Below are 26,178 nucleotides of genomic sequence, written 5' to 3' on the forward strand. Positions count from 1 at the left end.
CACATAATTACCATTTCTTTCTTGTGGTGAGAACATTTCAGATCTGCTCTCTCAGCAACTTTCAAGTATATCCTTCAGCACTATTCGTTATAATCACCACGCCGTACATCAGATCCCCAGAACCTGTTAATCTTATAACTTGAGGTTTGTGCCCTTTGACCAACATCTCCCCATTCCTTAAGAACTTAAGGTTCTCTTTTGATTTACTTGCCTGTTTACTTATGTATGCATTGGATCTGTTTTTTTTAACGGTTGCTGGGGGTTTTTTGCCACTAAATGAGGACTAGAAATGGACATTTCCATAAATATCTGTGAATTTATGGAAAAGACTACTCTAAACCTCTCTTCTGAACACGATTTAAACTCTGTTCAAAGTGTTCGGTTCAATGTAAGGAACACAGGCCCTTCACAGAAAACAAATGCTAAAAATATTTCTGGTGACTATAAACCACTACCCCAAGCTGTTGCTATCAGCAAAAAGCTAGGGAAGTAAACCCACATTTTATGAAACCTGAGTTACAGCTGACGCCAAAAAAATGCCACTAAATATGCAGAAGGAAGAAAAACACTAGGAAGTAAAATGGATAAGTACCATTTACCATTTGGAGAGAAAAGCCATGTTTTCTGTGGCAAGCTTAATAGTTTCTTTTTCTGTGATGTGTGGACAAGGAAAACAGCGTGCTCAGAAAGCTGAGGTTAAAAAGGCAAACTAGTCCACGGTAAATGCATGAACTTTACAACATGTAAATCATACCTTAATAACTTGGTTCTTAAAAAAAGAAGGCAAACTAAGACATTCCCCAGGATAAACTTAAACGGCCCAGGCAGACACAGGGTTACAAACTACCTGTGGGTGGCTAGGCTAGAACACTGGATGCTCAAAGAAAAACAGGGGCCCAATCTCAATGGACAAAACAATGGGGAAGCATTCTAGCTTCAAGCTATCTTTAAGGGTAAGATGGTAAAGAAAAGATGAAGAATTAGTGAGAAAGATATTAAACTATGTATCTTAAGAGTTTTATTTCTTTAAATACATTGTTTTCAAATTATATGAAAAAATAAAGACAATACAATGATTTAGTAAACTATAGTACATTAACATGAGTCTACTATGCACCTACTAAAAATTAAATTTATTGATATGTAAAAGCACAGAAAATGTTTAATATATAATAAAGTGTAAAAGAATACAAAATAACATTGTGAGCTAAGGCTGCTCATGGAGAAAGTATGTAGACAAGGACTAGAAGTTAAGTTGTAAAACTGAAAAGAAGCAAAGGGCTTAAACCTTGCCTGGCACAAAGTCAAATGTTCTCTTTTTTCACACTTTTCTTTAATAATATTCATAGCACTTTTGGATAAATTGTCCAAATACTGGCTGTGTTTATGACTGAGATATGCTAACGAGGAGCTGGTTATACAGCTAGGTTAGTCGAGAGATCTCATGTGGCTACCCTTGGAAATTCCAGTAAAACGCACTGTGACTTCGGACTGTGGCCAGTGATGGTTTCCTGAGATCTAATAGCCCCTTTTAGCTAGAATATATACAAGAAAACTCATGTGGTCACAATAAGTGAGTGTCGCATTGTCAGGAAGGCAGCGTCTCACTCTCCCCCATGTTTATTGTTACGGCTCTCAGAGTTTCACATATTTGTCTCATTTTGAGCACTTCACAAAAATCCACTCTTAAAAATATGAAGACAAGGGAAACACCATTCCCATTACAAAAGGATTCTGGACTTCAAAAAATGAATTTCCAAAATGTGGCTCCTTTAGCATATTTAGGGGTCATTAAATTCTGACTTTCAGAAACTGAAAACCAAAATTTCAGAATTCAGCTGGCTGAAGAAAAAGTGAAAAATACGGAAGAGAAAATGTGGTCTTATTTTAAGAGATATGCATCAATTTTTTTAAAAAAATCCAGAAACTTGGCTATAATATGGATGTGTCCCTTAATCTTTCTAAAATTATTCCTGGCACTTTACAGTAAGCTTAAGTAGAAAAGAAATAGAGAAAGCTATGAAAAACAGAATGTATAAGTTCTGAGGTAATGTACTATTTTTGAGCATTCAATTTAGCTTGATTATCTTAACAGCTTCCTAACAGCCGGAACAAAAGGAAAGAGGGTGGACTACAACGTTCTTACTACTTGGAGAAGACAGCATTACACCTGTACCAAACACTTTATGAACCTGAATGCTAGGAAACTAAAGTTCTGGATAATTTACTTTTCTATTATCTAATAATGGTTAAATTTGGAAGCAGCATGAACCTATTTCAACCTTAATGTGAAAATATTTCCTAAATACATTTGTTATATTTATATAGGATAACTGCCACTTCATAATTCAGAATTCTGCAATATTTATGAACACCAATTTTCTCTGTATTAGAGACAGCAACAGAGGAGCACTTAGCATCCTCTCAGGACCTCCGTTCCCTCCCCATGAAAATGAGGGGTGAGATTCCATGATTTCCACATATATGGAGAAAGTGTAGGAAATAAGACCAAACCTGTCCAGACTCGGAACGAACCCCAAAGCATTTTAATTTTTTATAATTCCCTGATATCAAACTTCCGAGCATGATAAATGACTTTATTTCCCCTTGTTGACTCTTCTCTCCTATCATCTGTGTTTGTCCACACACACATATGTTCTGGACACCTCTCCCCCTTTCCTGCAGTTAACCCTTTCCTCTCTCCTAGCCTCCATTTACACCCCCTTCACCTGAACAACAGTGCTCAAAGGCCTGGTTTTTTACCACTGTCTGAAAGTGATAAAGTGTGTATTTTCCAAAGGTCTTTCTCAAAACACACACGGGCATGCGTGTGCACACAAGCATACACACACACAGACAGAGTTGACTAAGGAGTCCAGTTAATTCAGATTTTGCTGCATTTCAAAAAACTAACTCGGGGCGGTGGGATGAATTGGGAGAGTGGGATTGACATCTATACACAACTATGCATAAAACAGATAACCAATGAGAACCTCCTGTATAGCACAGGGAACTCTACTCAATGCTCTGTGGTGACCTAAATGGGAAGCAAATCTAAAAAAGAAAGGATATATGTATACGTATAACTGATTCACTTTGCTGTACAGCAGAAACTAACACAACACTGTAAAGCAACTATACTCCAATAAAAATTAAAACAAACAAAAAACCCAAAAAACTAACTCTTTAAGGTTTCTCTAAGATGAATGACTCCAATTTCTTTAACCTTCAGTTATTTTCTACTATTTAAAAGATGTAAGTTGCTTTTTTTCTAAATATATTTGTCTTAGTTTGTTCAGGTTGCTATAAAAAACACCACAGACTGAGTGGCTTATAAACAACAAATATTTATTTCTCACAGTTTTGGAGGTTGGGAAGTCCAAGTTCAAAGTGCTGGCAGATTTAGTGACTGGTGAGGGCCTGCTTTATGGCTCATTTTAGGTTGACTTCTTGCTGTGTCCTCACACGGGGGAAGGGGTGAGGGATCTCTCTGGGATCTCTTTTACAAGGGCACTAATTCCAATTCGGAGGGCTCTGCCCTCATGACCTAATCACCTCCCAAAGGCCCCACCTCCAAATAACCTAACCATATGTTAGGTTGTAACATATGAATTCTGGAAGGACACAAACATTCACTCTATACCAACATTTGATTACCTTCATTTAAACAAGCATACACAACACTGAATACTTACAAAATAACCATCAATGCTAAATAATCCAAATGCTCAACTAAACGGGACTAGTTACATAAATTATGATGGAATACATTACAACTATTTAAAGCCTACATTCAATATTGCTAAGTGGAAGTGCGTGTATTCACCATGCATTACTGGGTACTTACTGTGCAGGGTCTACTAGAAACTGTAAACACAAGAAACTGAGAATGAGCCAGAACCCCAACTCATTTAACTATTGTGCATATAGCATAATTTCAGGTTTCCTCACTATCTGGTCATTTTTCTAGTGCTTAGGATAAAACAAAATAAAAATACTCCATAGCCTCATCATCCTGAAACTGAGCAGGGCTATCAACTTCCTCATTCTGGAGACATTACAAAATCATTACATTAGCTTTATTGGCACCCACCTTATACTGTTGATTCATACTGAATTTGCCATCAATGGAAACTGCCCTTTATCACGGCTCCCTCACCTCATACCTGTAACACTGTTCTTTCTATACTTAAGCACAGGATTGTGCCTCTTTTTGTAATAGATGATTCACGTTCCAGCCAGTTGGGATTGACCTGGATTCTGACTCAATCTATCAATTCCACAAACCCCTCACAGCGTTGGGTCACTCAAATATTTTATCAGCATGCCGTCAGCACCTTGAAGTTGTTAAACACTGAAAAGTTGGGGTAGGACTACATGGCACATCAGTATAGACCTCTCTTCAGGCTGGCCTTGACTCTCAGTAGTAAAGCAGTTTTGATTTCACCTAAGAGGATTGCCACCAGTCTATCCTTATCTTGCCCACAAAACGTACAGATGTTAGGGAGGCTGACTTTGAAGCTACACTGTGTGGGTTCAAATTTCAGCTCTGCCATTTACTAGTTCTGTAGGCAGGTTCCTTAACCTCTTTATGTCCCAGCTTCCACATCTGTAAAATGGGGACAGAAGCACCTAATTCATTGATTATGAGAATAAAATTAGTTAACACATGTAAAACACTTAAAACAGTGCCTGCTATGTAATACATTTGTTGTAACAAAAACAAAGACAACAGGGGATGATTAAATATTCTAGGTACCCCTGTCATCCACCTTCTGATGCTGTCTAGCCTAGTATCATTATCAAAAAGGGAATGAACCTAGCCTGGTAGGTCTTGCTTTATTCTGAACTTATACTGTACCTTAGTGGTCACTAGTTCCTTTTAAATATGTTCAATAACCACTGAGAAGTAAAAATTTTATTTAGGATCAAAGTCAATAAATTCCACGACAGACTCCACCTGTGGAAAATAAAAGGGATCCATGTGTTTATTTTCGGACTTTAGGCCCCTCTCCTGTTGTCTACAAGTTATTAAAGAATGCTGTAATCTGGCCTCTCACTTGAAATACAACTCATCTGGGTCAGGAAACATGATTTCTGTTAGAGCTGCTAAAAGTTCTCTTAAATGACCTCATTGATCTTGAGCTTTAAACCTAACAATCATTCTGCCATTTTCCATCTACAATCATTTTTCTTAACATGAAATGAAAAATCAAAATCAGAACTAAGTGCTTATATTTTCTGTCATCTACTAACAACATGCCAGTGAACAAGGCAGAAAACCCAAATCTTTCTTGTCCTTCTTATTGTCCACACTAACTCAAAAAAGTTCTTGGTCTCTTTAACATTTCTAGAAAGCCCAATCTCATCTGAGGGTTAATCTTAACTGTATTCTCGGTGGTCTGTGTCACACGTTTCCAGTCATTTTTGACTTGGCATCCTACTTCCCATCTTTGGTAAACGTCCTTTTCATGCTTGAGCTCATTAGAAACATACTGGTCCTCTTCCTTTTTCCCTCTGGTTAGACTGTAAGCACTTGTTTAGACTCTTGAAATATTCTCTCTTTTTTTAAAAAGGGGGCTATATCTATGGAATTCTTTTCTTTGAATTTTTTGAAATTAATCTTCCAAAGTAAATAGCAAATTCACTATACCCAAAGTTCCATGCCATTCCTTGATTAGCACAAAGTCAAGGATGACAGAGAACCACTTTCTCAGGATTACCTGGGGCCTGAGTCATTTCAGAATGCCCAAGGATAAACTCCTGAGAGTACTAACACAGAATTCTCCATATTTCCCAAGGTGAAAGCTTTGCAAATCAAAATAAAAAATGATCTATAACCCAATGGATTAAGTTAAGACCAAATATAAGTCAGACAATTTTGAGCTAAACATTGTACCAGAGAGACCTATTACTTTGCACGGTCTGACAATGTGAACAACCAGCCCTCCCCAAATCTGCATTCCGGAACAGGCATGATGGCCGACCGGACTCTGCCATTTTATTTCAGGTATTGAGCGTCCAGATTTTGGTGTTCGCGAGGGGCCTGGAACAAATCTCCCGCGGATACAGAGAGATGACTGTAATTTACTTCATGGAAGGTGTTACCCAGGTTTCAATTCAGATCCGAAGATCACAGAGAGTGATTTCCACAAGTTTTGGTGAATTCTTCTATTTGTAAAGTTCTTCACGGAAAGAAATGGAATTATTTCAGGATTTGATTCATAATGTCAAGATGAAGTCTGCACTTTATCTACATATATCTCCTTCCCTAAACTCTAAGACAATCTATGTTGGTTACTTAAGCACACCCCTTCCACATAACGCCGACTCACAGCATGTCACAACTGGATTCCACAGACGCCCTATTTTACAGACATGAACAGGCCCAGAGAAGTTTAGTGTCTTGCCCAAGTTCAGGGCCCCATGGCCAGAAAGTCAGGATAATTCTTCATTAGGTCAAACAGTACTGTATTCCAATGTAAACCTTTTTTTTTTTTTCCCTTTTTAAAGACTCTGTTACCATATTTAGTTCATTTGGCTTTCCGTCTGGGGTTCCAATTTCGAGATCTCTGCTTTTGCAAAACTCTCCACGCCTCTTACACTCCCCAAACGACATATTACAAGTAAATTCTTAAGGGAGTCCCGAAGACCACTAGAACATAATTTCACACGACTTCTTGGGAGTGTTATTCCTAGTCCCAGAATTCAAGAGCTCTAGGGCGGCAATGTTATCTACCCTGTGCCCCTGACGTACACCTTTGAGGAAGGAAGACACAGTAAATCTACAACTCTTAGATGAAAACTCCTGGAGTGATACGTGTGATACTACATCCTTACAGCTCCGCACGGTAATGGAGGGTGAAGGGAAATATAGCCAAGAAAGGTAACCGGAAACAAATACTAACCGGAGACTGCTTGTTGCTTATTATCGCATTTTTAAGCCGGCTGGGTGCCGGGAAGGACTGGGGAGGGAGCCCAGATGCAAGCGGCGCCCAATCTGAGAAACCTAAGCAACGGGCGGCCCGAGCAGGCCGCCAGTGCGCACGCGCGGCCCCGGCCTTTGTACTGGGGCCGTGGCCTTAAAGACCCCCTGCGTGCGTGCGTGCGCGCGCGCGCCCGCGGCCCTCCACCCGGCGAAGGGCGCGGGGGGAGGGGCGGTGCCCCGCCCCGGCCTTACCTGCCTGCGTTCTCCGCTTCCATTCCCTGCTGCCGATCGCGCGCGCAGCTACTCCTGCCTGGCAAGCGAGCGACCGGACACTGTAGTACCGCGGCCCAGGCACGTACTGCGGTACGGTAATAACCAGACACTTAGATTCGATTGCTGGCAGAACTGGGACAGCGGCTGGCGCTCAAGCTCCTCCCCCAAGTTTCTAGTCCCCCCTCCCCCCAGGCCAGACCCACCCTCCGTCCGGCGCTTCCGTTTGCCCGGAGCCAAATCACACGCCCTGTGCTTGTCACGTGATGCAGGGCAGTCCAATCACGTTCTCTCCCCTCTCGTTGGTTCTACTGCTCGCCACTTGGCCTTCCGGGAAAGGTGGAGGATAAAAAGGCAGGGAGGGGGACCGCTCTGGGGAAGTAAGGTTTTGTCCGCCTGGTTTTTCGGTGGTGGGCCGGTGGCGGTGCGTGCGAGTTGGGGAAGTCCTCTCTGTGGGCGCTATGTAGCTGGGGCGGTTATGCTTATCACAATTATCCAGGCCTTTCCACCTGGATAATTTTATTCCGATTAAAAACTGCGATTTGCATTAATTACCAAGTAATACTGTGATGTAGGAGAAAGCAGAGACTTTGGTATCAGAAAACCTGGGAGTCCTGGCCACTGTACCATATTGGGCCTCACTTTCCTAATCTGTAAAATGAGGGTGATTGTAAAACAGCTTTGTAAAATGTGGAACTTTACGTAAACCGTTCTCTGCTTTACTTTTAATATGTAAAAGTATAAAAGTTTAAACTCTGTGAGAGTAGATGGTACTCAAGCATCACCTCCTCGTTACAACCTTCCGGACTAACCTCTCTTTTATTCTCGCTGTCTGTTAAAGCTGGGTTTTGTTTCTTTAGTTCTCAAGTTAATCGCTGGTTTTTGTACAAGGACTCCATTAAATAACTCTTAATGGTAATAGGCTATTCTGTTTCTTTCGTTAGCCTGATGGGACACATGGCTGCTGTATTAGTTAGCTTTCCATATTTTATGCTGTGAGTCCAAAATCTCAGTGGTTTACAGCAACAAAGGTTTATTTCTCACTGATTAATACACGAGCTGGGAAATGGCTGAGGCTCTGTGCCACTTGTGTCTTCTTCATTCTAGGATCCAGGAAAGGGCTTTCATGAGTAAATACAGAAATATTGATTTGTATTATATGAATTGCTTAAGTGAAACTTATAACATTTTTAAACTTTTCAGAACGTCTACGAATACTCTGCCTACTAGTAAGTAGGTGTCACTCAGAACCTGACTCATGGTCGGTATTCAGTGATTATTTGTTGAGTGAATGAATTAACAACAGCCCAACCTCTCTTTCTCTCTGGTTTTGCTAACCACTCAGGACCACAATCCAGAAAAGTTTTAAAGCAACATCTTTGAGGTACTCCTGTATGTATTTTTTTTTTTTTTTGCCATGTCACGGCTTGCAGGATCTTAGTTTCCCAACCAGAGATGGAACCCGTGCCCCTTGCAGTGGAAGTGCAGGGGTCCTAACCACTGGACAGCCAGGGAATTCCCTGTCCTGTATGTATTTTTAAATGCATGAATTAGGCGAGCATATTGTGAAAATTAAGTAGAAGTGAAGGTTACTAGTGGGAAGCTCAAGAAGTAGGAAGCTAGAGTCGTGGGTAGGAAATCGCTTCTGATGCTGGCAGGCAGGGCCAGCTTTATGGGTGTGTGATCTGTGTAGTCGAATAGGGCTCTACTCTTATAAGGGCCCCATAGTTAGTTAATTTAATGCTCTGCTACTGCCATCTTGAAATTCTTAAATAATTATTTAACGAGGGGTCTGCATTTTTACTTTGAACTGGGGTCTGCAAATTATGTAGTTGGTCCTGTTGACAGGTGTTAAAGAGGAAGATTAAATAATGTGCCAGTGTCTCTGTTGCATATGGGGGCCTTGGAGGCCAACAGCTCATAGCAACAAGGAGAATGGATGACAACAGTTACATTCATAACAATAACAATGGTGATAATAATGATGGTAATACAGCAGCTTACATTTACTGACTATGTACCATGAACTGTTGTAAGTGCTTTGCATATATTAATTCTTTTAATTCTCAGGAGAACCCTATGAACCGATGCCACAGCTCAAGTTTGAAGGCTATCAGGTTGGAGAACCAGGAAAAGCCAATGCTCCAGTTCAAATCAGAAGGCCATCTGCTTGAGAATTCCTTCTTATTCAGGGAGATCTTTTGTTCTGTTCAAGCCATCAACTGATTGGATGAGGCCCACCCACATTATGGAGGGCAATCTGCTTTACTCAAAGTCCACTGATTTAAATGTTAATCTCATCCAAAAACATCCTCACAGCAACATCCAGAATAATGTTTGACCATATATCTGGGCAACATGGTCCACCTAAGTTGCCACATAAAATTAACCATCAGAGGTAGCAACTATTATTATCTGTATTTTGCAGACAAACTGACAGCGAGGTTAAATAACTTGTGCAAGTTCACACAACTACTAAGTGGCAGAGTCAAGAATATTGCCAGGGCAACCTGGCTCCAGAGTCCACCCTCTCAGAGCTATATGTGAGCCTTAGCAGAGCATGAGGAGGAAGGAGGGCTTCAGACAGAAGGCTATTCAAAGCCCAAAGAGCTGGTCATCATATGTTTATAGCATTAAATGTCTGTGTTAGCAAAGAAGAAATGTCTCAAATCAATAACCTCAGCTTCTGGACTTCCCTGGTGGCTCAGTGGTTAAGAATCCGCCTGCCAATGCAGGGGACATAGGTTCGAGCCCTGGTCCAGGAAGATCCCACATGCTGTGGAGCAACTAAGCCCGTGTGTCACAACTACTGAGCCTGCACTCTAGAGACCGCAAGCCACAACTACTGAAGCCTGCATGCCTAGAGCCCGTGCTCCGCAACAAGAGAAGCCAACACAATGAGAAGCCCATGCACTGCAATGAAGAGTAGCCCTCACTCGCTGCAACTAGAGAAAGGCTGCGCTCAAAAACGAAGACCCAACATGGCCAAAAATAATTAATTAATTAATTTAAAAAAGTGACCTCAGTTTCCATCTTAAGAAACTAGAGAATGAAGAGCAAATTCAACTCCAAGTAAACAAAAGAGGGACTTCCCTGGTGGTCCAGTGGTAAAGAATCTGCCTTACAATACAGGGGACGTGGGTTTGATCCCTGGTCAGGGAACTAGGATCCCACATGCCACGGGGCAACTAGGCCCACGTGCCACAACTACTGAGCTTGCATGCCTCAACTAGAGAGCCTGCGTGCCGCAAACTACAGAGCCCACGCACCCTGGAGCCTGTGCGCCACAACTAGAGAAGAGAAAACCTGCATGCCACAACTAGAGAGAAGCCCACGTGCCACAATGAAAGATCCTTCATGCCTCAACACAGATCCTGTGTGCCACAACTAAGACCCGATGCAGCCAAAAAAAAATAATAATAAAATAAATAATATATAAATCTTTAAAAAAAAGTAACAAAAGAAAGAAAATATAGAGTGTAAAATCAGCGAAATCGAGAACAGAAAAACAATAGAGAATCAATGACACCAAAAGTTGTACTTTGAGAAGATCAATAAAACTGATAAACTGCTAACCAGATTTAACAGGAAAGAAAAGGAGAGAAGACACAAATTAACAATGTAATAATGAAATAAATGACATAACTATACATTCTACATGTATGAAGAAATAATAAGGGACTATGTTGAACAACTCTATTTCTATAAATTCAGCAACTTTGATGAAATGCACAAATTCCTTAAAGACACAAACTACTGAAGACCAGTCAGGATAAACAGATAACCTGAACAGCCCCATATCAAAGAAACTGAATTTGTAGTTAAAAACCTCCCCACAAAGAAAACTACAGGCCCAAATTGTTTTACTGGTGAATTCCAGCAGACATTTAAGGAAGAAATAATACCAGTTCTGCCAGACTCTTCCAGAATTTGAAAAGGAGGGAATATTTTCTAACTTATTTCATGAGACCAACATTACCCTGTCACCAAAAGTGGACAAAGATGCTAGAGGAAAAGAGACTGCAAACCAGTATCTATCATGAACGTAGATGTAAAAGTTCTGAACAAAATTGAGCAAATCAAATCCAACAATATATAACAAGGATAATACATCACAACTAAGTGGAATTTATCCAAGTCATCCCTTGGTATCCATGGAGAATTGGTTCCAGGACCCCCCTGTGGATACCAAAAATCCATGGGTGCTCAAGTTCCTTATATAAAATGTCATAGTATTTGCATATAACCTATTTACATTCTCCTATATACTTTAAATCATCTCTAGATTACTTATAATTATCTAATAGAATGTAAATGCCATGTAAATAGTTGTAAATACAATGTAAATACTATATAAATAGCTGCCAGAGTGCAGCAAATTCAAGTTTTGCTTTTTGGAACTCTCTGGATTTTGTTAATATTTTCAATCTGAGGTTGCTTGAATTCCTGTTTGTGGAATCCACGGATATGGAGGAGCGACTCTAATATAAGGTTGACTTAATGTTTGAAAAAAATCATTCTATATGATTTATCACCTTAACAAATTTTTCAAAAGCCCTTATGACCACCTTAATAGATACAGACGAGGATTTGACAAAATTCAACATCCATTTCTGATTAAAAAAAAAAAAAAAAAGGGCTTCCCTGGTGGCACAGTGGTTGAGAATCTGCCTGCTAATGCAGGGGACACGGGTTTGAGCCCTGGTCTGGGAGGATCCCACATGCCACGGAGCAACTAGGCCCGTGAGCCACAACTACTGAGCCTGCGCGTCTGGAGCCTGTGCTCCACAACAAGAGAGGTCGCCATAGTGAGAGGCCCGCGCACCGCGATGAAGAGTGGCCCCCGCTTGCCACAACTAGAGAAAGCCCTCACACAGAAATGAAGATGCAACACAGCAAAAATAAATAAATTAATTAATAAACTCCTACCCCCAACATCTTTTTTAAAAACAAAAAAAACTTTAAGCAATCTAGAACAGAAGGGAACTTCCTCAACTTGATAAATGACATCTATAAAAAACTTACTGTATTTATTAAGAGTTCATTTTATGGTTTAATGTAAGCAATCCTATGAAACCTACAAAAAAGGTACTAGAATAAGTGAGTTTAACAAAGCTGCAGGAGAAAAGATCAATATAGGACAATCAATTGTATTCTATATATTACCAACAAGCCATCAGAAAAAACACCATTTACAATAGCATCAAAAAATATGAAATACTTAGGGATAAATCTGATAAAGGATGTTTCCCGAAAATTACAAAAATATTGCTGAGAGAAATTAAGTAAGACCTAAATAAGTGGAGAGATACATTGTGTTCATAGGTCAGAAGACTAAATATTGTCAAGATGATCACAGATTGAATATTATGGCAATCAAAATCCTAGTAGGCTTTTTTGTAGAAATTGACAAGATGATTCTAAAAGTCATATGGAAAGGCAAAGATCTACAATAGCCAAAACAACTCTTTAAAAAGAAAGAACAGTATGATATCACTTATATGTGGAATCTAAAAAAATAAACTAGCGAATATAATAAAAAAAAAAGAGAGAAACAAAGAACAAAATTGGAGGACTAACACTACCTGATTTTTAATATAAGTCAACAGTAATCAAGACAGTGTGGTATCATGACAGACAACAATATATCAAAGGAAAATAATAGAGTCCAGAAATAGACACATACATACATAGACAACTGGTCAGCAGATTTTCCACAAAGGTATGCTTTCAGTGGAGAAAGCACAGTCTTTTCAACAAATGGTGCTAGAACAATTGGATAGGCATATGCAAACAAAACAAGACTGGGGTACACACCTCAGACCATACAAAATGTTTAGCTCAAAATGGGTTACAGATTTACCTGGAGAAAACCATAATTCAAAAATAAACGTGCACTCCAGATTGGAACAAAGATGGCAGAGTAGAAGGACGTGCTCTCACTCCCTCTTGTGAGAACACCAGAATCACAACTAGCTGCTGGACAATCATCGACAGGAAGACACTGTAACTCACCAAAAAAGGTACCCCACATCCAAAGACAAAGGAGAAGCCACAATGAGACGGTAGGAGGGGCACAATCACAGTAAAATCAAATCCCATAAATGCTGGGTGGGTGACTCACAGACTGGAGAACACTTATACCACAGAAGTCCACCCACTGGAGTGAAGGTTCTGAGCCCCACGTCAGGCTTTCCAACCTGGAGGTCCAGCAATGGGAGGAGGAATTCCTAGAGAATCAGACTTTGAAGCCTATTGGGAATTGATTGCAGGACTTTGACAGAACTGTGGGAAACAGAGACTCCACTCTTGGAGGGCACACACAAAGTAGTGTGTGCATCGGGACCCAGGGCAAAGAGCAATGACACCAGGGGAGACAGAACCAGACCTACCTGCTGCTGCTGGAGGGTCTCCTGCAAAGGCAGGGGCTGGCTTTGGCTCACCGTGGGGACAAGGACACTGGCAGCAGAAGTTCTGGGAAGGACTCCTTGGCATGAGCCCTCCCGGAGTCTGCCATTAGCCCCAACAAAGAGCCCAGGTAGGTTCCAGTGTTAGGTCATCTCAGGCCAAACAACCAAAAGGGAGGGAACCCAGCCCCACCCATAAGCAGTCTAGCGGATTAAAGTTTTACTGAGCTCCTCCCACCAGAGCAACAGTCAGCTCTACCTACCACCAGTCCCTACCATCAGGAAACTTGCATAAGCCTCTTATATAGCCTCATCCACCAGAGGGCAGACAGCAGAAGCAAGAACTACAATCCTGCAGCCTGTGGAACAAAAACCACATTCACAGAAAGATAGACAAGATGAAAAGGCAGAGGGCTATGTACCAGATGAAGGAACAAGATAAAACCCCAGAAAAATAACTAAATGAAATGGAGATAGGCAACCTTCCAGAAAAAGAATTCAGAATAATGATAGTGAAGATGATCCAGGACCTCGGAAAAACAATGGAGGCAAAGATCGAGAAGATGCAAGAAATGTTTAACAAAGACCTAGAAGAATGAAAGAACAAACAAACAGAGATGAACGATACAATAAGTGAAATGAAAACTACACTAGAAGGAATCAATAGCAGAATAACTGCGGCAGAAGAACGGATAAGTGACCTGGAAGACAAAATGGTGGAATTCACTGCCACAGAACAGAATAAAGAAAAAAGAATAAAAAGAAATGAAGACAGCCTAAGAGACCTCTGGGACAACATTAAACACAACAACATTCGCATTATAGGGGTCCCAGAAGGAGAACAGAGAGAGAAAGGACCAGAGAAAATATTTGAACAGATTATAGTAGAAAACTTCCCTAACATGGGAAAGGAAATAGCCACCCAAGTCCAGAAAGTACAGAGAGTCCCATACAGGATAAACCCAAGGAGAAACATGCCGAGACACACAGTAATCAAATTGGCAAAATATAAAGACAAAGAAAAATTATTGAAAGCAATAAGGGAAAAATGACAAATAACATACAAGGGAACTCCCATAAGGTTAACAGCTGATTTCTCAGCAGAATCTCTACAAGCCAGAAGGGAGTGGCATGATACACTTAAAGTGATGAAAGGGAAGAACCTACAACCAATATTATTCTACCTGGCAAGGATCTCATTCAGATTCGATGGAGAAATCAAAAGCTTTACTGGCAAGAGAATTCAGCACCACCAAACCAGCTCTACAACAAATGCTAAAGGAACTTCTCTAAGTGGGAAACACAAGAGAAGAAAAGGACCTACAAAAACAAACCCAAAACAATTAAGAAAATCGTCATAGGAACATACATATTGATAATTACCTTAAACGTGAAAGGATTAAATGCTCCAACCAAAAGACACAGGCTTGCTGAATGGATACAAAACCAAGACCCATATATATGCTGTCTACAAGAGACCCACTTCACACCTAGGGACACATACAGACTGACAGTAAGGGGATGGAAAAAGATATTCCATGCAAATGTAAATCAAAAGAAAGCTGGAGTAGCAATACTCGTATCAGATAAAATAGACTTTAAAATAAAGAATGTTAACAAGAGACAAGGAAGGACACTACCTAATGATCAAGGGATCAATCCAAGAAGAAGATATAACAATTATAAATATATATGCACCCAACATAGGAGCACCTCAATACATAAGGCAACTGCGAAGAGCTACAAAAGAGGAAATCAACAGTAACACAGTAATAGTGGGGGATTTTAACACCTCACTTACACCAATGGACAGGTCATTCAAAATGAAAATAAATAAGGAAACAGAAGCTTTAAATGACACAACACACCAGATAGATTTAATTGATATTTATAAGACATTCCATCAAAAAACAGCAGATTACACTTTCTTCTCAAGTGCCCACGGACACGGAACATTCTCCAGGACAGATCACATCTTGGGTCACAAATCAAGCCTCAGTAAATTTAAGAAAATTGAAATCATATCAAGCATCTTTTCTGACCACAATGCTATGAGATTAGAAATGAATTGCAGGGAAAAAAACTTTAAAAAAAAACAACACATGGAGGCTAAACAATACGTTACTAATAACCAAGAGATCACTGAAGAAATCAAAGAGGAAATCAAAAAATACCTAGAGACATATGACAATGAAAACACAATGATCCAAAACATATCAGATGCAGCAAAAACAGTTCTAAGAGGGAAGTTTATAGCTATATAAGCCTACCTCAAGAAAGAAGAAAAATCTCAAATAAATCTAACCTTACACCTAAAGGAACTAGAGAAAGAAGAACAAACAAAACCCAAAGTTAGCAGAAGGAAGGAAATCATAAAGATCACAGCAGAAATAAATGAAATAGAAACAAAGAAAACAATAGCAAAGATCAATACAATCAAAAGCTGGTTCTTTGAGAAGAAAAACAAAATTGATAAACCATTAGCCAGACTCATCAAGAAAAAGAGGGAGAGGACTCAAATCAATAAAATTAGAAATGAAAAAGGAGAAGTTACAACGGACACCACAGAAATACAAAGCATCCTAAGAGACTATTACAAGCAACTCTATGCCAATAAAATGGACAACCTGGAAGAAATGGCTAAATTCTTAGAAAGGTATAACCTTCCAAGACGGAACCAGGAAGAAACAGAAAATATGAACAGACCAATCACAAGTAATGAAATTGAAACTGTGATTAAAAATCTCCCAACAATCAAAAGTCCCAGACCAGATGGCTTCACAGGTGAATTTATCAAACATTTAGATAAGAGCTAATACCCATCCTTCTGAAACTCTTCCAAAAAACTGCGGATGAAGGAACACTCCCAAACTCGTTCTATGAGGCCACCATCACCCTGATACCAAAACCAGACAAAGATACTACAAAAAAAGAAAATTACAGACCAATATCACTGATGAATATAGATGCAAAAATCCTTAACAAAATACTAGCAAACAGAATCCAACAACACATTAAAAGGATCATACACCATGATCAAGTGGGATTTATCCCAGGGATACAAGGATTCTTCAATATATGCAAATCAGTCAATGTGATATACCATATTAACAAATTGAAGAATAAAAACCATTTGATCATCTCAATAGATGCAGAAAAAGCTTTTGACAAAATTCAAGACCCCTTTATGATAGAAACTCTCCAGAAAATGGGCATAGAGGGAACCTACCTCAATATAATAAAGGCCATAGACCACAAACCCACAGCAAACATCATTCTCAATGGTGAAAAACTGAAAGCATTTCCTCTAAGATCAGGAACAAGACAAGGTTGTCCACTCTCGCCACTATTATTCAACATAGTTTTGGAAGTCCTAGCCATGGCAATCAGAGAAAAGAAGAAATAAAAGGAATACAATTGGGAAAAGAAGAAGTAAAACTGTCACTGTTTGCAGATGACATGATACTATACATAGAGAATCCTAAAGATGACACCAGAAAAATGCTAGAGCTAATCAATGAATTTGGTAAAGTTGCAGGATACAAAATTAATGCACAAAAATCTCTTGCATTCCTATAGAGTAATGATGAAAAATATGAAAGAGAAATTTAGGAAACACTCCCATTTACCACTGCAACAAAAAGAATAAAATACCTAGGAATAAACCTACCAAGGGAGACAAAACACCTGTATGTAGAAAACTATAAGACACTGATGAAAGAAATTAAAGATGATACCAACAGATGGAGAGATATCCATGTTCTTGGATTGGGAGAATCAATATTGTGAAAATGACTATAGTACCCAAAGCAATCTATAGATTCAATGAAATCCCTATCAAATTACCAATAGCATTTTTTACAGAACTAGAACAAAAATTCTTAAAATTTGTATAGAGACACAAAAGACCCCGAATAACCAAAGCAGTCTTGAGGGAAAAAAGTGGAGCTGGAGGAATCAGACTCCCTGACTTCAGACTATCCTATAAAACTACAGTAGTCAAGAAAATATGGTACTGGCAGAAAAACAGAAACATAGATCAATGGGACAGAATAGAAACCCCAGAGGTAAACCCACGCACCTATGGTCAACTAATCTATGGCAAAGGAGGCAAGGATATACAATGGAGAAAAGACAGTGTATTCAATAAGTGATGCTGGGAAAACTGGACAGCTACATGTATAAGAATGAAATTAGAACACTCCTTAACGCCATATACAAAAAGAAACTCAAAATGGATTAGAGACCTAAATGTAAGACTGGACACTATAAAACTCTTAGAGGAAAACATAGGAAGAACACTCTGTGACATAAATCACAGCAAGATCTTTTTTGATCCACCTCCTAGAGTAATGGAAATAAAAATAAAAATAAATGGGACCTAATGAAACTTAAAAGCTTTTGCAAAGCAAACTACAAACAAGACGAAAAGACAACCTTCAGAGTGGGAAAAAATATTTGCAAATGAATCAACGGATAAATGATTAATCTCCAAAGTATATAAACAGCTCATGCAGCTCAATATTAAAAAAACAAACAACCCAATCCAAAAATGGGCAGAAGACCTAAATAGACATTTCTCCAAAAAAGACATACAGATGGCCAAGAAGCACATGAAAAGATGCTCAACATCACTAATTATTAGAGAAATACAAATCAAAACTACAATGAGTTATCACCTCACACCAGTAAGAATGGGCATCATCAGAAAATCTACAAACAACAAATGCTGGAGAGAGTGTGGAGAAAAGGGAACCCTCTTGCACTGTTGGTGGGAATGTAACCTGATTCAGCCACTATGGAGAACAGTATGGAGGTTCCTTAAAAAACTAAAAATAGAATTACCATATGATCCAGCAATCCCACTGCTGGGCATATACCCAGAGAAAACCATAATGCAAAAGAACACATGCACCCCAATATTCATTGAAGCACTATTTATAATAGCCAGGTCATGGAAGCAACCTACATGCCCATCAAGAGAAGAATGGATAAAGAAGATGTGGTACATATATACAGTGGAATATTAGCCATAAAAATGAACGAAATTAGGTCATTTGTTGAGATGTGGACGGATCTAGAGACTGTCATATAGAGTGAAGTAAGTCAGAAAGGGAAAAACAAGTATCGTATATTAATGCATATATGTGGAACCTAGAAAAATTGTACAGATGAAGTAGTTTGCAGGGCAAAAGTTGAGACACAGATGTAGAAAACAAACGTATGGACACCACGGGGGGAAAGCGGCGGGGAGGTGGGGGTGGTGGTGTGATGAATTGGGCAGTTGGGATTAACATGTATACACTGATGTGTATAAAATTGATGGCTAATAAGAACCTGCTGTATAAAAAAGTAAAATTAAAAAATTAAAAAAAAAATACATACGTGTACTCCAGTGTTCATTGCAGCACTATTTACAATAGCCAGGACATGGAAGCAACGTAAATGTCCATCAACAGAAGAATGGATAAAGAAATGTGGTACATATATACAATGGAATATTACTCAGCCATAAAAAGGAATGAAACTGTGAAATTTGCAGAGACATGGATGGACCTAGAGACTGTCATACAGAGTGAAGTAAGTCAGCAAGAGAAAAACAAATATTGTATAACATCACTTATATGTGGAATCTAGAAAATGATACAGATGAACTTATTTGCAAAGCAGAAATAGAAATACAGACGTAGAGAATGGACGTGTGGATACCAGGGGAGGAAGAGGGTCTGGGATGAATTGGGAGATTGGGATTGACATATATACACTACTATGTATAAAACAGATAACTAATGAGAACCTCCTGTATAGCACAGGGAACTCACTCAGTGCTCTGTGGTGACCTAAATGGGAAGGAAATCCAAAAAAGAGGGGATATATGTATACATATACTTGATTCGCTTTGCTGTACACCAGAAACTAAAACAACATTTTAAAGCAAATATACTACAATAAAAATTAATTTAAAAAAGGGACCACAGACTTAACTGTAAAACCTAAATCTCTAAAACTTCTGGGAGAAAATACAAGAGAAAATCTGTGACCCTGGGTTAGATTTCTTAGATATAACACCAAAGCATGACCCATTAAAGAGAAAAATGAAAGTGGGACTTCATTAAAATTAAAAACTTCTGCTCTTCAAAAGATTAAGAAAATGAAAAGATAAGATATAGACTGGGAGAAAATATTTGTAGATCAAATCTATCTGATAATGGACTTGTATCCATAATATATAAAGAAGATTCAATACTCATAATAAAAAAAACCCAATTAAAAAATGTGCAGAGGGCTTGAACTGATACTTCCCTCAAAGAAAATATAAACACATGATTCTCAACATGATTAGTCATGAGATACCATTACCCACCTATTAGAATGGCTAAAATTAAAAAGACTGATTAAAGTGTTGGAGAGGATGTGGAGAGACTAGTACTCCCACATACTGTTGGTGGGAACCTACAATTGTACAAGTACTTTGGAAAACAGTTTGGCAATTTCTTTAAAAGTTAGATATATACCTACCATAACTGCAGCCATTCTACTCCTAGGAATGTACACAATAGAAATGGAAGCATATATTCATAGACCTGTATACGCGTCTTTCTGGCACTCTTCACTGTTCATAGCAGTTTTATTCGTATTAGCCCCAAACTGGAAACAACCAAAATGTCAACCAAAGGCGAATGGATAAGCCAGTTGTGGTATAACTACACTCAGCAATAGAAAGGAGCGAACTACTGATACATGCAACAATGTGGATGAATCTCAGAATAATTGTACTGCATGAAATAAGCCAGACCAAAAATAGTACATACTGTATGATTCCATTTCTTTAACATTGTGGAAATGCAAACTAACCTATAGTGACAGAAAACAAGATCAGGTTGCCTAGGAAATGAGGCTGTGTGGGAGAAATTAGAAAGAGGAGCAAAGAAACTTTTAGAGGTAGTGGATGTTTTCATAATCTTGATTGTAGTAATGGTTTCACAGGTGTCCAAATATGTAAAACCTCATCAAATTGTATGCTTTAAATACGTGCAGTTTACTGAATGTCAAACATACTGCCATAAAGTGGTTTTAAAAATGTGAATGTATCATGATACATGTTATGTACAAAAGATTGATTTTTCAGAATTGTCTTGCATTAACCTTTTGCTTAACAAAAAGTAATCCATAATCAAAGCACAATCTTTTTTTTTAAATTGAAGTACAGTTGATTTACAATGTTGTGTTAGTTTCAGGTGTACAGCAAAGTGATTCAGATATATACATACATATAAATATATATAAGAATATATATTTTTAGAATCTTTTCCATTATAGGTTATTACAAGATATTGAGTATAGTTCCCTGTGCTATACAATAGGTCCTTGTTGTTTGTTTTTTATATAGTAGTGTGTATCTTTTAATCCCAAACTCCCAATTTATCCCTCCTCCCGCCTCTTTCCCCTTTGGTAACCATAAATTTGTCTTTGTCTGCAAAGCACAATCTTAAAAACGCATGGATTAAATAATGTCGATTTCATTCTTCCATTTTCCAGTGGCACCATAACACAAGGTCATAGCTGTCTGGGCGTGGCTCTTTTTCAGGTGTCAAAGAACGTGCAGGGCACAACTACAGAGAATGCTTTTAACTTTACTCACTCCAGAGTGACCTCACCTAAGCACGCGTGGCTCAGTGTGCCAATCTCCACCCGCTCCTAAAAGGTGGTAAACGTGAGCAACCTCCTTTGTGGGTGCGAAAGCACAAATGATTCAAGAATCCAGCCAGAGCCGAGGTCAAGACCCGACATCTGCCAGGAAAATTCAACTATAGAGAGAATGATGAGGGCGCCAAGAGCCTGGGGCCGGGAAAGGTCTGCGTATCGGTTTAAAAAGAAAAAAAAAAGAAACTTGCTCTGGCCGAAAATCCCACTTCCGTCCGGGTCACGTGGCCACGCCGGCAGTGAAATGGATTTCCGGTCCGGCGTGGGCCTCATCCCCTGCACTTTCGGTCCGAGTCGCGGCCGCCCGCTCCGTCTCCGGAGCGCTCTTCAACCGTCCTCTGACCCGCTTCCGAGTGCCAGTGCAGCTCGAGGTACAGTCTCCCCCGGGGCGCACCCCTAGGCTGTGCAGTGCGGTCTGTAGTGCCTCTTCTCCCAGGGGTTGCTGGGCCCCGCGGGAAACCTTCGGGTGCGACCTTCCGCTCGCTCTGCTAGAGCTGCCTTTGAACTCAGAAATCCCGGCCCCCCAACTAAGAACCCGCGGCCTTCTGGTTTTCCGCCTCCAGGGGGCGTTCATGCGCTCAGCGCCGTCGTTTCATGGTTGAGGACCCAAGTGTTGTGACTCCGCCCCTGCGCTGCAGTGGGGCTGTTTACCCCCACGGCTTGGTGGGTACCTGGGAACGTTCTAACATCGCACGCTTTCCCTTCCCCTTAAGCCTGCCGACGATGCCCGCGGGCGTGTCCTGGGCGTCCTACTTGAAAATGTTCGCCGCCAGCCTCCTGGCCATGTGCGCCGGCGCGGAGGTGGTGCACCGGTACTACCGGCCGGACCTGGTGAGTGCAGGAGGGTCCCCGCGCGTCGCTCCTGGACCACTTCATTTTCACAGCAGCAAAAGTGATCTTGAAATTAGGAGCACGTCTACCCGGGACCTAAAACCTTGTGGTGGCATCTCATTGCCGTTAGAGCAATACATGGCCTGCTCTTAACACAGTCTTGAAGTTTTACACGGTCTGGCACCTGTCTGCCACTGGCCTTATCTTCTAGTGTTTCTTCTTTGTTCCCTCTCTTGCAGCCACAGCGACTTCCTTGCTGTTTCTCAAACTCGTCAAGCCTGTCCCAGGCTCAAGGTCATGCTGTTTCTCTTCTTGGAATGTTTTTCTCCCAGATATTGGCTTGGTTTACTTCTTCAAAACGTCAAGTCTCTGCTCAAATATCTCCTCTAGCAATGAGGGTTCTTTGTACAGCCCCCAGAGGATTCCTCCTCTGCCATTCTGTCTCAGTCCTTCGTTTTTGATAGAGCACTTGTCATGATTTGCAATTATTTTATTCCTTTGTCTTTTTACTTGTTCTTTGTTTCCTCCACTAGAATGTAATCTCCAGGAAGGGGACTGTGCCTGTCTGGTTCGCTCTTGTGTCTCAGTCACCTAGAAAAGGCGTCTTTCAGTCTCTGCAGTAGAATGTATTGATAGTAGATGCTTAATAAATATTTGTTGAATGAGGAAGGAGTGAATATAGGCATTCAAAGGAGGGAGGAATTTTAATTAATTTTAATAAGCATTCCCGGAAGTAGAACCGAGAATTAGAGGTAGTTTTGAGGAGTTATGGTCTTGAGGAGGTGGAGGCAAGGAAGTACAGTGCAAATAATTCCAAGAGTGTGCTCCGTGTTATGCTGTGGGCGTGAATAGAGTTGAGTACAGCGCAGGGAGCAGTCATTTCTGCCTGGACTCTGGACAGGTAACACAGAGAACCAACCGTTCGTTGGTTTCTAATTTCCGTGAATTAGCACTACAGTTTTGGAGGTGTTTATTCTGGTTTTCGGAAGAGGAAACAGGTTCGGCAGAGTGAAGGTGATTTCCTGAAGTCGCATAGCTTAATGACGATTTGAAGCCCAAGCTTTCTGTTAAGTGTTTCTCTTTTTTGAACCTGTTAATGAAATAATACAACACCCTTGGAGTGTTCCAATTGAATTCAAGCATGTAGAGTAAAAAGTGAAAATCCCCCCGCTGATAACCTCCTTTATCCAATCTGCTCTCCAAGGTAACTACCATTGTTGGTTGGCATATCCTTCCAGACTTTTTATCCCTATTGACGTTTAGCTGGTATCTAGCTTTTGTACAAACAATGCTGCAGTAGCTCTTTCTTACCACTTTAGACTGCTTCTTTTGAATTCTACAGAGGCTTCAAGGATACTTAGTGGGGACAGAAAGGGGTTAGAACCTTACACAGAAATGCAGTTTGGTCTCTAGCTTGTGCAGGAATAGACATTAGACAGGCTTTACAAAGGGAGGGATGCCTGTGATTTGACCCTGGGAAATTTGCCCTTTCATTCACCCATCTCATAAGCCAGAACATGCAAGGGTTGTTACCAGCAGCTACCTGGATCTTGGGATGTGGCAGCATGAAACCAGAATCTCTAGAAGGGGCATACTGAAGTGTCTCCGACCACCTCATCCTGATTGGGTGGTGACATTGGCAGTGGGGCACCTCTGTAGGGACTTGTAGGCCGGGGCGAGCTGTGTGTAGCAGGCTGTTGGCTTTACTAACATTTAAGGAATTTATGTTCTTTACCTATGTCTGTTGGTATTGTTCCAGCAATTATAGTCACTATTGTAACCACCACCAGCCTTTGCAGGAGTCTTTCAGTCTCTGCAGCTAGAGGTCTGGGTGGATTCTAGAGCAGAGGAGACCGGAAGGGCTGCCTAGGGCTTGTGCTCAGTGCTGTTTTAAGGGAGAAGCTTTAAGGGCACCTTTTCCTCGTCATCCAGCCCAGCTCATCAAAACAGAAGAGGAGGCAAAGACTCAGGGCAGATGCTCCGTCCTGGAATAGAGAGTGCTTTCTGCTCGAGCTTCCCTTTTGCATTTCCTTTTACTCTTACATTACTTGTACTTGTCCTGTTTTTCTTAATTTATAATCTGTTTACTATTGGAGGCATAGAAGGTCAAAAGACACAGTCTCTGGACTCATTTTACAGCATTCATTTTTGGTTGTGTCCAGACACACCCATACGCACACCAACTGCTATTTAGAACCTCTGCTGACATTGCTAACTTTTGATGCCAAAATCACTTTACTCTTAAAAATTGGTTATATATTTAGTATATAAATAAGAAGTGCTACATTTTTTTTTAATCAAAGTTGAATTGTCATTTTAGCCAAAAAAGTGGAAACAATCCAAATAAATATCCATCAGCTGGTGAGTGGATAAATCGATGGTATTTATATCCTTTTATTTTTATTTTTTAAAAATTTTTTGGCCGCACCACGTGGCATGCGGGATCTTAGTTCCCTGACCAGGGGTCAAACCTGTGCCCCCTGCAGTGGAAGTGTGGAGCCTTAACCACTGGACCTCCAGGGAATTCCCTGGTATATCCTTGTAGTGGAGTATTATTTGCTCCTAAAAGGGCATGAAGTATTGATATATGTGACAACACCGATGAACCTTGGAAACATGCTAAGTGAAAGAAACTAGTTACAAAAGACCACATGTTGTCTGATACCATTTATATGAAATGTCCAGGAGAGGCAAGTCTGTAGATGGCTTGCTGGTGGTGGTGGTGGTGGTGTGTGGAAATGGGAGCCACTGCTAATGGGTTTGGGTTGCATTTTGGGGTGATGAAAATGTTCTAAAATTTATTATAGTGACGGATGTGCAACTTTGTGAATATACCAAAAGTCATTGAATATTTAAATAGGTGAATAGTATGGTGTGTGAATTATATCTCACTAAAGCTGTTACAAGTTAAAACAAAATCACCTTTTTAAAAAATATATTTATTTATTTATTTGGCTGCGCTGGGTCTTAGTTGTGGCATGGGGGATCAGTTGCGGCATGTGAACTCTTAGTTGCGGCATGTGGGAGCTAGTTCCCTGACCAGGGATCGAACCGGGCCCTCTACATTGGGAGCGTGAAGTCTTAACCACTGGACCGGCAGGGAAGTCCCCAAAATCACCTTTCTTGAAGGCAGTTTTGTATTTTTTTGCCTACTGCTTTATGCTTTGCTCATAATAGGCACTTACTGTTTTTGAATAAATGAATTAATTCCTAGTATCTGTTTTCTGTGCCAGGCACACGGTAGAGAGGTCAGTAAGTAGTGCAGGAATGAATTTCCCAGTGTGGAAAGCCTTGTTCAAATTCGTGATCTGTCAATCGATAACTGATGCAAACTTTCCCTCTGTGAGTCCTTTAGTACTTAAGACGTAGCCCAGATGATAGAGTCCTATAAATAGAGGGCTAGAAAGTGACATAGATCAACTGCAGGTTCTCATAATAAAGATTTATCATTGAGTAGCTGGAGGCTTTTTGTTCTTTTTTACTTTTTACTTTCTTTGATGTTTTTCAGGTTACATTTAATTACAGTCTTAGAAAGCATTGGTATCTATATATTTTGTTTGTTTTTATTTTTGTTTTTTATAGACAATACCTGAAATTCCACCACAGCCTGGAGAACTCAAAACAGAGCTTTTGGGACTGAAAGAGAGACAACATGAACCTCAAAATTCATCTCTGCCAAGAACTCTGTGAATAATATTATGAGAATTAAATATGTAGTTTTAGAATTTACTGAGTCAAACTACTTGTGTTTAAGCACTAATACAATGCTAACTGCAAGAGGAAGTGCTCAGCAGATGTTAACTGATGCATTGAGATTTAGTTATGGTTTGACTAATGTTTCTTGAAAACTGCCAAAACTTATATCATCAGCTCCTCTAATGCGGTTTGATAGATACCTAGTCTTAAATATCATGTGAGAGAACATAGTTGCAGTGTCTCCTACCCTTATAATTCTGGTTTAGTTCTCTGAATAAGCTTGACTATAACGGCAAATGGGAATTATAAATTAACTATAATAAAAGTGACATTGACCATGAA

General features: G+C 40.0%; 2 protein-coding genes across 7 annotated transcripts in view; one reads left to right on the top strand and one right to left on the bottom strand.

Annotated features, from left to right (window-relative positions):
* The window catches only part of TDG (thymine DNA glycosylase), a 33,052-nt gene extending 11,684 nt beyond the window's left edge, over positions 1-21,368 (bottom strand). For 2 of the 5 annotated variants that reach the window (XM_032644278.1, XM_032644275.1), the window contains exon 1: positions 7,181-7,376. In XM_032644278.1, the coding sequence (XP_032500169.1) occupies positions 7,181-7,203 (23 nt within the window). In that variant the 5' untranslated portion in view covers positions 7,204-7,376. Of the gene's footprint in view, positions 1-4,861; positions 4,961-7,180; positions 7,439-21,263 lie in introns of those variants that run through there. The other 3 variants (XM_032644276.1, XM_032644274.1, XM_032644277.1) reach the window with 3 other exon arrangements.
* A 205-nt stretch (positions 21,369-21,573) lies between these two features.
* On the top strand, positions 21,574-26,178 carry C10H12orf73 (chromosome 10 C12orf73 homolog). Of its 2 annotated transcripts, XM_032644289.1 has the most exons (3): positions 21,574-21,680; positions 22,023-22,140; positions 25,723-26,178. In XM_032644289.1, exons 2-3 carry the CDS (start codon positions 22,033-22,035, stop codon positions 25,828-25,830), a joined length of 216 nt encoding a protein of 71 aa, XP_032500180.1. In that variant the 5' UTR covers positions 21,574-21,680; positions 22,023-22,032; the 3' UTR covers positions 25,831-26,178. The 2 variants fall into 2 exon arrangements, with proteins under 2 accessions (XP_032500180.1, XP_032500179.1); XM_032644288.1 differs by lacking the exon at positions 21,574-21,680 and having other exon boundaries at positions 21,795-22,140.

This window comes from Phocoena sinus, chromosome 10 (genome assembly GCF_008692025.1).
Source record: "Phocoena sinus isolate mPhoSin1 chromosome 10, mPhoSin1.pri, whole genome shotgun sequence".
In the NCBI taxonomy this organism is placed as follows: domain Eukaryota; kingdom Metazoa; phylum Chordata; class Mammalia; order Artiodactyla; family Phocoenidae; genus Phocoena; species Phocoena sinus.